This window comes from Oncorhynchus masou, chromosome 6 (genome assembly GCF_036934945.1).
Source record: "Oncorhynchus masou masou isolate Uvic2021 chromosome 6, UVic_Omas_1.1, whole genome shotgun sequence".
NCBI lineage: Eukaryota > Metazoa > Chordata > Actinopteri > Salmoniformes > Salmonidae > Oncorhynchus > Oncorhynchus masou.
This window is the reverse complement of record NC_088217.1, coordinates 61,318,999-61,333,224: the sequence shown is the minus strand read 5'-3', so window position 1 is coordinate 61,333,224 and position 14,226 is coordinate 61,318,999. Positions and strand designations below refer to the sequence as shown.

General features: G+C 40.1%; 1 protein-coding gene across 1 annotated transcript in view; it reads right to left on the bottom strand.

Annotated features, from left to right (window-relative positions):
• Nucleotides 1-6,223, bottom strand: part of LOC135542374 (protein TMEPAI-like) — a 97,849-nt gene extending 91,626 nt beyond the window's left edge. The window contains exon 1 of the mRNA XM_064969301.1: nucleotides 5,861-6,223. Within this exon, the coding sequence (XP_064825373.1) occupies nucleotides 5,861-5,966 (106 nt within the window). The 5' untranslated portion in view covers nucleotides 5,967-6,223. The remainder of the gene's footprint in view (nucleotides 1-5,860) is intronic.
• Nucleotides 6,224-14,226: the final 8,003 nt, after the last annotated feature.

Here is a 14,226-nt window from a genome sequence, read left to right as displayed (position 1 = left end):
TCCTAGGAATGAAGATGTACTTGGATAATGAAGAAGTAACAAGCAACGTTTCCCCATCATAGCTAAAGCTGCGCACAAGTATCTTGGTGCTCCCTGTACTAGTGTGGACAGTAAGTGCCTTTTCAGTGCAGCTTCACACATTGTAGACAAAAAAAGAAACAGACTCTCTTGTGACAAAGCCGAGCAGGTCCTCTTTGTGAAGGAAAACCTCCCCCAAATGTTAAAGTTGTAAATGGAAAGTCATATTGTAACCCAGCCATCTAGAGCCACTGGAAGAGTGTTTATTAAGCACAATGGCTTTTCTGTTGTTCATTCATGGCTGGTATAGGTCAAGATTTTCATTTAGTTTAAAACAAAGCAGTTGTTTGTTTTTTGTTTTTTTCCTTAATGAAAGATGAAATGTGTTGTAAATGTTCTCTCATTTTACTAGTCAAATCAGTTGAGCACATTTGAAAAGTTTGTTGTGCCATTTATAGCAGTTTATGACAGCCGAGACAGTCATTTTTTTTAAGCAGTTAAAGCTAAAATTATTAACTGCATTTTAGTTTAAACCAATATTCATTTCAAAGCATTTAAGTTTCTGCATATTGTCAAGATTGGATAGTAAGAAGAGCCACCAACAACTTAACAATCTTTATAATGCCCGGGCAGCTAAAATGTGTGTCTGTTGTGCAATAAAATACATTCATGGATGTGTAATTTTTCTAATTTACATGTTATTAAACAATCTGTTCCTAACTGAACATATGACACTTTGTTTCAACTATTTAACTGTACTAAAATGCTTAAAAGGCTGCTAAAATATTAAATATCTGGGGGTTTTTGGCAAGGAAAATATCAGTTATCGGTATCGGCCAAAAATTTAATATCGGTGCATCCCTAGTTACAATGTTGCGCAAACCATAAGTCCTGGCCGACCCAACCCGAATCAACTCTTAGAATATCAGACCAGGCCTGAAAATCTACTTTTTTACATTGTTTTTTCGGGGCAGGATAATTAACGAATGAACTTTGACCGCTTTATTTATAATTTTTACATTGAAAAAAATATATATATATTTTTCATGCCACGAGATGTTCCGGATCCGGCCAAATACCAGATCCGTGGCTGGGTACGTTCCCACTTTCTGCCCATCGCCAAAGTGAGGCTGCAGAATAATGATTTACCTGCCTGATTCCCAGCCTGGCTCACAGGTGTGTGTCTGTGTGTGTGTGTATTCTCCTTCCACAATAAAAGCCCTTGCCTTTAAAAAAAAAATCCAAACCGCAGATGGAATTACAGAGGGCATAATACTAAGTCTATTTTTTTTAATTATTATTTAACTACAATTGATTATGCCTATCTTCACTGCACTGGAGCCATCATTTCTTCAAACTTTTGGCCGAGAATATGGACAGAACCCACAGCATATCATATTCGGTATCTAAAGTTTACACTTGATTGAGAAATTAATTTCCCTTAGAAAATAGTGAGACAACCAACCCTTGCCAAATACCCTTCCTTGTGTCTAAACCTTGGGAGCATTTAAGGTGGATTTAACGTGTGTAAGCCTCATTAGCGTTGGCGAGACTGCTCTGTTGGTTTTGCACCTCCAAGGTATACACCAAACTGCTGTTAGTTAGTTGGTTGTAGAGCAGCATTTACTGTGGCTTGTACTAGAGGTCGACCGATTCATTGGAATGGCCGATTAATTGCACTCCACGAGGAGACTGCGTGGCAGGCTGACTACCTGTTATGCGAGTGTATCAAGGAGCCAAGGTAAGATGCTTGCTAGCATTAAACTTATTTTTTTTAAACAATCATTCTTAACAATCACTAGTTAACTACACATGGTTGATGATATTACTAGTTTATCTAGCTTGTCCTGCATTGCATATAATCGATGCGGTGCCTGTTAATTTATCATTGAATCACAGCCTACTTCGCCAAACGGGTGATTTAACAAGCGCATTCGCGAAAAAAGCACTGTTGTTGCACCAATTTGTACCTAACCATAAACATCAACGCCTTTCTTAAAATCTATTTTTTTATATATATTCTTAAACCTGCATATTTAGTTAATATTGCCTGCTAACATGAATTTCTTTTAACTAGGAAAATTGTGTCACTTCTCTTGCGTTCTGTGCAAGCAGGGTCAGGGTATATGCAGCAGTTTGGGCCGCCTGGCTCGTTGCAAACTGTGTGAAAATAATTTCCTAACAAAGACAGTAATTAATTTGCCAGAATTGTACATAAATATGACATAACATTGAAGGTTGTGCAATGTAACAGCAATAATTAGACTTAGGGATGCCGCCCGTTATGGAAAGGTTCCGTATTTCACTGAAAGAATAAACGTTTTGTTTTCGAAAATATAGTTTACAGATTTGACCATATTAATGACTAAGGCTCGTATTTCTGTGTGTTATTATATTATAATTAGGTCTATGATTTGATAGAGCAGTCTGACTGAGTGATGGTAGGCAGCAGCAGGCTTGTAAGCATTCATTCAAACAGCACTTTCCTGCGTTTGCCAGCAGCTCTTCGCTGTGCTTCAAGCATTGAGCTGTTTATGACTTCAAGCCTATCAACTCCCGAGATTAGGCTGGCAATACTAAAAGTACCTATTAGAACATCCAATAGTCAAAGGTATATGAAATACAAATGGTTTAGAGAGAAAGTCCTATAATAACTACAACCTAAAATTTCTTACCTGGGAATATTGAAGACTCATGTTAAAAGGAACCACCAGCTTTCATTTGTTCTGAGCAAGGAACTTAAACGTTAGCTTTTTTACATGGCACATATTGTACTTTTACTTTCTTCTCCAACACTTTGTTTTTGCATTATTTAAACCAAATTGAACATGTTTCATTATTTAATTGAGACTAAATTGATGTATTATATTAAGTTAAAATAAGTGTTCATTCAGTATTGTTGTAATTGTCATTATTAGAAATATATATATTTCTAATAATGACAATAATGACAATATATCTATATAAATAAAATCGGCCGATTAATCGGTATCAGCTTTTTTTGGTCCCCCAATAATTGGTATCGGTGTTGAAAAATCATAATCGGTCGACCTCTAGCTTATACCCCTGATAGCATTGACATGCCTATTAAAGGCAAACTCATATTTATATTTTTGGGGGGAGAGAGAGAGAAACAGATTAAAAGAAAAGCTGAACCTCTGCCCTTCATGTTTGTATAATGGGAGAGTATCATATTACGATTAATTACAGTATCACGATGTCTCGAACTGAGGGAAGTCCTTTTTGATTCCTCTCTGAGTCTGTCTTGCTGGGAAGGAATCAGAGCCTCGACAGAATCAAATGATCATCAACAGGAATTTGCCACATCAAGAAACCGAAAAGAGGTTTTTGGTCTCTAGTCTGGGCACAGCAAAATAGCCATAAAAGGTAATAGCTTTTTATTTATGATAGACATAGACAATTTGGTATTGTGCATCAAAAGCTATTTTCCACCAGTGCTTATCATCATTGCATCAAATGAATAGGCTAAGTGTTGAGCAGTATTGGAAGCATAGACATACACTGAGTGTACAAAACATCAAGAACCCCAGCTCTGAAAGCTATGATCCCTTATTGATGTCATTGTTAAATCCACTTCAATCAGTGTAGATGAAGGAAAGGAGACAGGTTTAAAAATGATTTTTAAGCCTTGAGACAGTTGAGACATGGATTACATATGTGGGCCATTCAGAAGGTGAATGGGCAAGACAAAATATTTCCGTGCCTTTGATCAGGGTATGGTAGTAGCTGCCAAGCGCAACGGTCTGTGTCAAGAACTGCAACGCTGCTGGGGTTTTTCATGCTCCACAGTTTCCCGTGTGTATCAAGAATGGTCCACCAACCAAAGTACATCCAGCCAATTTGACACAACTCTGGGAAGCATTGACATCAACATGGGCCAGCATCTCTGTGGAACACTAAAAACACCTTGTAGTGTCCATACTCCAACAAATTGAGGCTGTTCTGAGGGCAAAGGGGTGGGGGGCTATTCTCAGTGTATAGGCTAAAGCGTTACTGAATGAATTAGGGGGGAAAGAGAAGATTGTGTACTGAATAAGTGCATTGTATAGGCCTAATGTGACAAATACCATCCTGAGAAAACTGTGGGTGGCGCAATAGCTTTCACTTCTGTAATCCCAAATAGAACTGTAAATTCGACTGGTTTTCCAAATGTGTGCTCTTTAGAATGCCAGACAGCACCAAATCGAAGCTTGAGATGAGCTCTCCGCCAACCCCACCCACATAGTCAGATAATAAGCATTGAAATAGATTTTAACATATTATTTTAAATGCGCAGAGAGAGAGAAAGACAGAGAGCATTCCCAAATAGACTGAGTTTTTGGTTAACAGAGGCAAACAGAGATAATATCCTCATTCTGGCAGTGGTATTTGGATTTTCTGTTCATCTGATTTTGAAGCTTGCTTGGGCATCCACCACATCTCGTTGTTTAGGCAGGCTGTCTAGACGAAACGAAGTGACTTCACAGTGTATTTAGACATGCACTTTACAGTTCATCTTCAATTGAGAATTGCCCTACCACAGAAAAACAAAGCACTTCAGACAGGATACAAGAGGGCACCTTAATTATGGGGTAGCCATGAGCAGGACACATTCGAAATGCCATCATCTCTGCACAAGCACTAAAAATGCTGACATTTTGGCTCGTTCCTTGCGGAAAATATTTATCTGGAAAAGAGGAGACTGTACGCAGAAGGAGACAGGAGCTCACAGTCCATTACTTAGCGGTATTCAAAATGTCCAGATCTTTCTCTAAGATATTTGGACCAGTTGTCTCCTTTGGGAAACTTATCAAATGAGGGAGCATCTCAATCTCTCGTTTTTATCCCCTCCATCTCTAGACAAAACATCACACAGCTCTTGCAGGCAGAGCTTAGCTTAACTGTCTTTAGAGGAAATTCCTATCTTCTCCTAAATTACTTTTTGGGACTAGAGGGTCTGTCAGAGTCATATTCATCAAAGATGATACATTAGTTCCACTAGCCCCTGCCAAAATATGAGTCGATCAATAGACCACACATCATCATACGTCGACATGTCCAAGTGGATTTAGATGGGAAAATAATTGTATTGTTATTGTTGTTAATGTTTAATAAATGTCCCCTCAACTCTAATTACACTATTTAATAAAAACATATTTATATTTGTTACCCTATTTTATTGGGTTTATTAATTAAATAATTAATCTGTCTGAAAAATCAATCTATTGATTTAAATATCCAAAATACCACTGTTTGCTGTCACTCCACCATTGAAGATTTTGGATCACTGTCTGCATGGTATGTACAAGATTTTACTTGTGAATAGAGCTCACTTCAATAACCTGAATTTGCTTTTATTGCCTATAGACATTCACAATTAATTTTTGTAGTATAAAACATATTCGCGGAGACACCTTTTATGGAAGTTTAATTGAACTTATTTAGGATCAATTAGTGTATATCAGAGATAGCCAGACGTCTGACCTGCACAATAATAAACTTTGTTGTGACGATCAAACAATGGCAGACAGTTAAACGTTCAGTTGACGAAAATCCCAATGTTAAGGACGAAAATCCCAATGTTAAGGACAAAAAGTTGCTTGCTGGGAGTTAACTCATGATATGTCTGACAAACGTTGCATACAAAAAAACAGGGCAGTCAGCCAGAAATTGTGCTGAATTGAAAGTATAAAGAGGTGGGATATCTAATAGTTTGCCTACCTGCCACGCAATGGAAGCCTACGCGAGCTAATAGACCCAATCAAGCTTGGTCAGTCCAAGTGGGAAAGAAACGTGCAGAAAAGTAGCAATAGTTCGCTTGAACATTACAAAAAGTACTTACTGATCTCCATGCTTTGGAATGAAGTCGAGCGTTTGCAGTTACATGTACAGGATACATTGGTCTGTATGGCCGCTGTACCGTTTATTAGACCCATGAAGTTGAACATTTACATCTGGAAAGCTAAACGAAAAACGGCTCGAATATCTCTCCAGTTCACTTTTCATGCGCGCGGCGGGGCAGGAATCACAAAAAAACATACGATATTTTATTTCTCGGTAAAGTCTTCTGCGGGTGGAAGTCAGTGGTCTATGGTCTCAGTTGCCTTCGTCCTCCCCCTCCCCCTACCCGGACCGCAGCCTGCCGTAGGTACTCCAGTATCCCTGATGTTTGTGAACAGACAGCTTGTGCTACTTTGTATCAGTCTGTCTGCTGGGCTTCTGAGCTCACCACCTCATTCAAGTCCCAGTCGGCTGAGCTCCTATTGGGGGGGTCCATGCAATCTGGGATCCTTGGGACGTCCCTTTGCCATTGAAGTTTACATTTAAAAAGGTTCATGCCAGGGTTACGGTTAGGGTTAGGTAAGGGTTATCGATATTGATATGGTTAAGGTTGGGGTCAGGTAAGGGTGGGAGTTAGGGTTAGGATTTAGGGCATGGACGGCCCGAGGATCCAGAATAGCTTTTTATTGGGGCGGGGCTTGGATCCAGACAGGATTACGTCAACACCAGACTTGAACAGGCAACAGTGACAGGATGTCTGGCCAATCGGATAGCAAAATCTGAAGTCGACGCAGTTTATTATCGTAGCAATTGAGGGATTTCGATTGAGTGCACCGGTCTATGGCCCGTGACATACTCGCAAAAGTGGTGAGGGAGGAGTTATCTCCTCAAATCGAACGGTAAATCTACCCGCTCGGCCATTGCGTCAACAAAGCAGCACGTTGTATCGTTTTCCATAAAATGTTTTTTTGAATTTTCAAACTAGTTTTCATTGGGACAGCACGTAAAGCTTTTTTTTAATGAAAAGCAATCACCTTTGAATGTGAAAACACAGAATCTTAAACATTTACTCCACGTCACTTTTCCTTTGAGCTGAGTTCGCTGTCAGCCAAAAACGGGGCACCTGGCTCACGCCCAGGAGGCAGCTCTGTTCCAAAGCGAATGCGATCAACGCTAGCCCGGTCCGCCCGGGCATTAATCGAATCCCCTCAATCTGATCGGGAAACTGCACCCGTCAGTCATCCACTGATTTATTTAACAATGACGTGCGGTGAGGTCGGCGGCTGGGTCAGCACTGACTATTATCAAAGCCATATTTACTCACAAATAAACCTTGATGAAGCCAACATTCACCATAGCTCCAACAACCAGTGACATGGGCTATTATACGAAATGGACAACAAAAACGTGTCAATAACAATGTAGCCAAGATACACAAGCTTTCTATTGTGGCATATTTCACATAATCTGAAAAAATGACACTGCTCAATTGAACTCAGGTCAGCCATAGACCGATGTAGCATCCAGAGTTACAAGGTGGCAGTAAAATACCAATTTATGGACACATTTAACCTGAATAATTTGCATTGCAGACTCCATACCCTTTCACAATGGATTCACAATTCTTTCAACGTGCAGCACCTGCAAATACACAAACACGCACATAATATTGTTATGTGAAATATTATTAAAGACACATATAATAACTAAGGTTCTAATGAAATGTCCATATCAACAATCTAAATGATTGAAAAACACAGTTCAAAACATTAAAGTGTCTCATTAAAATTAAATTCTAGCTTGATGAATCAAATGCATTCGAAGGGATGCGGTCTAGCCTCATTATTTAACCGTAGAATAACCCACAAATTGCTAAGGAAAATGCATTTAGGCCTTTATTTATGTCCATTCTCTCTGGTGAATCTCTCGGTGAGAACGTTGTAGAAGTCACAGCAGAACCCCATGTCCATTATTTATTGTGCATGCACACAGCAGGGAGACACATTCACAAGGCCACTTTTGGTTCCATTTTCACACTGACACAAAAAGTCCTTCCTATTCCATCCACAAAGCAAAAATAAATGTCCAAGATGTGTAAAAGTCCAGTTAAAAAGTATGAATTGGTAATGACGTTTCAGACAAATGGTCCAGTACTCACTGTTTGCCTGCCTGACAGCTAGGGAGATGGTGGTTTCCTGTCATGTGACGTGTTGTATGTAGAGCCTCTTTTGGGTGGCAGGTAACCTAGAGGTTAAAGCCATAGCCCGAGCTGACAAGGTGAAAAATCTGTCGATATGCCCTTGGGCAAGGTACTTAACCCTAATATTACTATAGCTGGTAAAACAACACATTTCACTGCACCTATCCGGTCTATGTGACAATAAAACATATTTTTTGCTGCCTCTGCTTCTGTCGGGTCTAAACTTTCATTATAGTTGACATTCCACTCTTCAAACCCTCAAAACGGAGCACTAAATTATTCTTGGATATTTTTTGGGGTCCAATAGTGTCCATTTGTCAGGTTGGTCTTTTTGCAGATAGCTAGATGTGTTCAGTTAAAAGGACGCAAGCGACAAGTTATGTGGAGACACCCAAATGTGCACAGCTTACTCCACCCACACAACATTTTTAGGCAATAAGGGTGGCAGATAGCCTAGCTGTTAAAAGTGTTGGGCCAGTAAATTAAATGTTGCAAGTTGGAAAAATCTGCCGTTCTGTCCTTGAGCAAGGCAGTTAACCCCAACAACAACTGCTCCCTGGGTGCCGGTGATGTGGATATAATTTCTTTATTTTGTGTTCCTTTTAGGAAATGTGTCTTGCATCTCAACAAACAACTGTACAGCATCACCAACAGGTGCATAAATACATCAATCACAAGCAATAACTACAGAAAAACTACACATGTGGATACAGTTTGTAATTCAGTTCGTAAATTCTGGGGGTGGGGGGGGTTGAGCAGTTATTTTTTTTCAATTGACTTATACTGGTGAGCATGAATGATTTATGGGTCTCTGGCAGTTTTGTAAAGATGGCCTCTATTTCGACGGCCTGATGGTAGGAGTTGGCACTGTCAGGTTGGTGGCAATTCTCGCTTCTGCCCTCACCACGCTTTCCAAGAACAGAGCTTCCATGTTCTTGAGATTAATGCCACTGATTTTGCTTGACAGCTTTACTATTTGTGTAGTTGATTTTTATTTGTGATGGATAGCTGATTGTACCAGGCTTGGAAACAGAAAGTGAGAACACTGAAAAAAGGACGTGTAGACTATAGTTGTTCTTTTATTGACCTGATATTTATTTAATCTCATGAAACAGTTGTTGTTGTCCCTTTTTGTATATCTGTTGTGTTTGCAGTCTAGGAGAGTTTTGAGTCCATTATAGTTCCAAGATATTTGTATTGCTCAACTGATTATATTTGCTCTGAGTCATTGTGGATGGGCCTGGTGTCGTCTTTTATAGTTCTGAAGTTTATTGTAATTTCCTTGTTTTTTTTACATTAAGAATGAGTCTGTTTTCCTTGTACCATTCAGTGAAGTGTGTTATTTCTGTCTTGTCGTCATCCTTTGACCCCTCTATTAGACCAACAATTGCTGTATTATCTGCATACTTAACTGTTGCACATTCTGATGTTATTTGGGTGCAACCGTTAGTGTAAAGGGTGAACAGAACTGCTGAAAAAACACTGACCTGGGGTACCCCTATATTGTTGGTTAGGGGGTCCGATGTATTCACATTGAACCACTCTTCTGACCCGACTGGTGAGAAAACACCGGTTACAATTGATGAGATGGTCATTGACGCCCATGGTTGCAAGTTTGTTCACCAGAATATCAGGATCTAATTTGCTGAAGGCAGATGAAAAATCATCAAAACGTTTTCTGGCATATGAATGTGGTTTATCCAGACCCATGTAGATTTTATGAAGAAGGAAGAGCAGTGCATCTTAAACTCCATGGCTTGGTTTATATGCAAACAGGAAAGGGTCCAGTAGGCTCTCCGTGTGTCAGAGAAGGTGTCCAAGGACAATTATGTTCAGAGAAGGTGTCCAAGGACAATTATGTTCAGAGAAGGTGTCCAAGCATTTGATTATCACGAGGTCAAGCATAGTCATTCAGGTATTTGGTATTACATTTAGGTTGAATACATTCAGTTGTGCAACTGACGAGGTATCCCCTTTCCCAATACATGTGCAAAATATTAAATTGTCTCAATGCAACTAAAGAAGGCTCGACAAAGCAGCGATGTCTATGCTGACCCTGTCCATTAACAGTGACTGGACTCAGGAACGGCCTACCCTGTCTGCACGTCACTGCTATTTAATCAAGAATATACACTGAGTGTACAAAATATTAGAATCATCTTCCTAATATTAAGTCGTGACCCTCTTTTGCGCTCAGAACAGCCTCAATTTGTCGGAGCATGGACTCTACAAGGTGTTGAAAGCGATCCACAGGGATGCTGGACCATGTTGACTCCAATGCTTCCAACAGTTGTGTCAAGTTGGCTGGATGTCATTTGTGTAGTGAACCATTCTTGATACACACGGGAAACTGTGAAATGTGAAAAACCCAGCAGCGTTGCAGTTCTTGATACACTCAAACTGGTGCGCCTGGCACCTACTACCATACCCTGTTCAAAGGAACTTAAATATTTTGTCTTGCCAATTCGCCCTCTGAATGGCACACATACATAATCTATGTCTCAAATGTCTCAAGCCTTAAAAATCCTTCTTTAACCTGTCTCCTCCCCTTCATCTACATAAGATATATATTTCCCCTGAATTCCCCTGGTCTGTCTATGTCATGGAAAGAGTAGGTGTTTCTAATGTTTTTACACTCAGTGTATACCGCATATGGGTAGGCTATAAGTAACTTTTGTTTTATCTAACTTTCCCACAGCCTCATTTGCTTCTTATCTACTCGAAAGCCAATAGATTGTCTGTGGTTGTAACAATGACTTGACAACATATCTAAAGCTGCATAACAGTTTAGTAACCCAGAGAAATAATAGCTTATTTTATTTCTGAAGATATGAGCTTATTTTAATTGCTCTACAGTGCCTTCGGAAAGTATTCAGACCCCTTGAATTTTCCCAAATTTGGTTAAGTTAGCCTTATTCTAAAATGGATGAAAGAAAAACAATCCTCAGCAATCTACACACAATACCCAATAATGACAAAACAAAAACTGTTTTTTTGAATATTTTGCTAATTTATAAAAAACAAAAACAGAAATTCCTTATTTACAAGTATTCAGACCATTTGCAATGAGACTCTAATTGAGCTCAGGTGCATCCTGTTTTCCAGTGATCATCCTTGAGATGTTTCAACAACTTGATTGGAGTCCACCTGTGGTAAATTCAATTGATTGGACATGATATGGAAAGGGACACAACGGTCTATATAAGGCCCATCGTTGACAGTGCATGTCAGAGGAAAAACCAAGCCATGAGTTCGAAGGAATTGTCTGTAGAGCTCCGACACAGGATTGTGTCGAGGCACAGATCTGGGGTAGGGTACCAAAAAAATGTCTGCAGTATTAAAGATCCCCAAGAACACAGTGGCCTCCATCATTCTTAAATGGAAGAAGTTTGGAACCACCAACACTCTTACGAGAGCTGGTTGCCCAGTCAAACTGAGCAATTGGGGGAGAAGGGTCTTGGTCAGGGAGGTAACGACGAACCAGATGGTCATTCTGACAGCTCTCTAGAGTTCCTCTGTGGAAATGGGATAACCTTCCAGAAGGACAACCATCTCTGCAGCACCCCACCAATTAGGCCTTTATGGTAGAGTGGCCAGATGGAAGCATCTCAACAGTAAAATGCACATGACCGCCTGCTTGGAGTTTTCCAAAGGCACCTAGAGACTCTCAGACCATGAGAAACAAGATTCTCTGGTTTGATGAAACCAAGATTTAACTCGTTGGTCTGAATGCCAAACATCACATCTGGAGGAAACCTGGCACCATCCCTATGGGGAAGCAATGTGGTGGCAGCATCATTCTGTGGGGGTGTTTTCAGAGGCAGGGAATGGGAGACTGGTCAGGATTGAGGCAAAGATGAATGGAGAAAAGTACAGAGAGATCCTTGATGAAAACCTGCTCCAGTGCTCAGGACCTCAGACTGGGGAGAATGTTCACCTACCAATAGGACAACAAACTTAAGCACACAGCCAAGAAAATGTGGGAGTGGCTTTGGGACAAGTCTCTGAATGTCCTTGAGTGGTCCATCCAGAGACAGGACTTAAAACCGATCAAACATCTCTGGAGAGACCTGAAAATCGCTATGCAGCAACACTCCACATCCAACCTGACAAAGCTTGAGAGGATCTGCAGAGAAGAGTGGTAGAAACATGGAATGACGTTGGAGAGATGAAGCAGGTACTGGGAGTAAAACATTTAATAAATAACGGACATGGAAAAGCGTCAGCAAACAAGTAACACAAACAAAAGACAATCAATGCAGAAGTGGGGAACATAGCTGGGGAACTGACAAATATAGGGGAGGTAATAACAGGTGATGAGTGAGTCCAATATCGCTGATGCGCGTGACGAGGGAAGGCAGGTATACGTAATGGATGACAGGAGTGCATGATGCAGGGCAGCCTTGCGCCCTCAAGCGCCGAGGGGTGGGCTCGAGCAGACGTGACAATAACTCCCAAAATACAGGTGTGCCAAGCTTGTAGCGTCATAAGACTCGAGGTTGTAATCACTGCAAAAGGTGCTTCAACAAAGTACTGAGTGAAGGGTCTGTATTCTTACTGTGGTAAGAAAAAGTATATGGACCCTTGGATTTAACAACTGGTTGAACCTCCTTTGGCAGCAATAACCTCAACCAAACGTTTTCTGTAGTTGCAGATCAGACCTGCACAACGGTGAGGAGGAATTTTTAACTATTCCTCTTTACGAAACGGTTTCAGTTCAGAAATATTATTGAGATATCTGGTGTGAACTGTTCTTGAGGTCATGCTACAGCATCTCAATGGGGTTGAGGTCAGGACTCTGATTGGGCCACTCCAGAAGGCGTATTTTCTTCTGTTGAAGCCATTCGGTTGTTGATTTACTTCTGTGTTTTGGGTCGTTGTCCTGTTGCATCACCCAACTTCTGTTGAGCTTCAATTGGCGGACAGATAGCCTAACTTTATCCTGCAAAATGTCTTGATAAATTTGGGAATTAATTTTGTGCTGTGCTTTTTTTTCTCCACACATAGTGTCGTGTGTTCCTTCCAAACAACTCAACTGTAGTTTCATCTGTCCACAGAATATTTTGCCAGTAGCGCTGTGGAACATCCAGGTGCACTTTTGCAAACTTCAGACTTGCAGCAAGATTTTTTTTGGACAGCAGTCTTCCATGGTGTCCTCCCATGAACACCTTTCTGGTTTAGTGTTTTACGTATTCTAGACTCGTCAACAAAGATGTTTGCATGTTCCAGAGATTTCTGTACGTCTTTAGCTGACACTCTAGGATTCTTCCTAACTTCATTGAGCATTCTGTTCTACACTCTTGCAGTCATCTTTGCAGAACGGCCACTCCTAGGGAGAGTAGCTACAGTGCTGAACTTTCTCCATTTATAGACAATTTGTCTTACCATAGACTGATGAACATCAAGGTCTTATGTCTTCTGAGATCTCTTTTGTTTGAGGCGTGGTTCACATCAGGCAATGCTTCTTGTGAATAGCAAACCCATATTTTGTGAGTGTTTTTTATAGGGAAAGGCAGCTCTAACCAACATCTCTAATCTCATTGATTGGTTAGCTGACTCCTGACTCCATTTAGCTTCTGGAGAAGTCATTAGTCAAGGGGTTCACATACTTTTTCCAACCTCCACTGTGAATGTTTAAATTATGTATTCAATATAGACAATAAAAATACAAAACATTTGTGTTATTAGTTTAAGTACATTGTTTGTATATTGTTGTGACTTTAGATGAAGATCAGATGAAATTTATGCAAAAATCCAGGTAATTCCAAAGGGTTCACATACATTTTCTTGCCACTGGATATGGACAGGGGACCTAGCCTCGACCTCCAGTGTACTAGGGGAGGTTCTCCGTTTTTTAAAATATTTTGTATAAATTAGCAAACATTTCTAAAAAAACGTTTTTTCTTTGTCATTAAAGGGGTATTGTCTGTAGGTTGATAAGGGAATAAAATTAATTTAGTCAATTTTAGAATAAGGCTGTAACCTCACAAAATGTGGAAAAAGTCAAGGGGTCTTTCCGAAGACACTGCATGTAAGACTATCATTGCAGATCATGTTAGGTTGTAGGCCTTAAACTTGCTCAACTTAAATCTCATGAGTTACTTCAGACTAGAGGAACAACTGCCCTCCAATGGAGAATATGGAAATACAAGGTATTTACATACACCATACCCTAAGGGGAAAATGTAATATGATGTATTTTGATCCTTTATGTGGATTTAAATGTG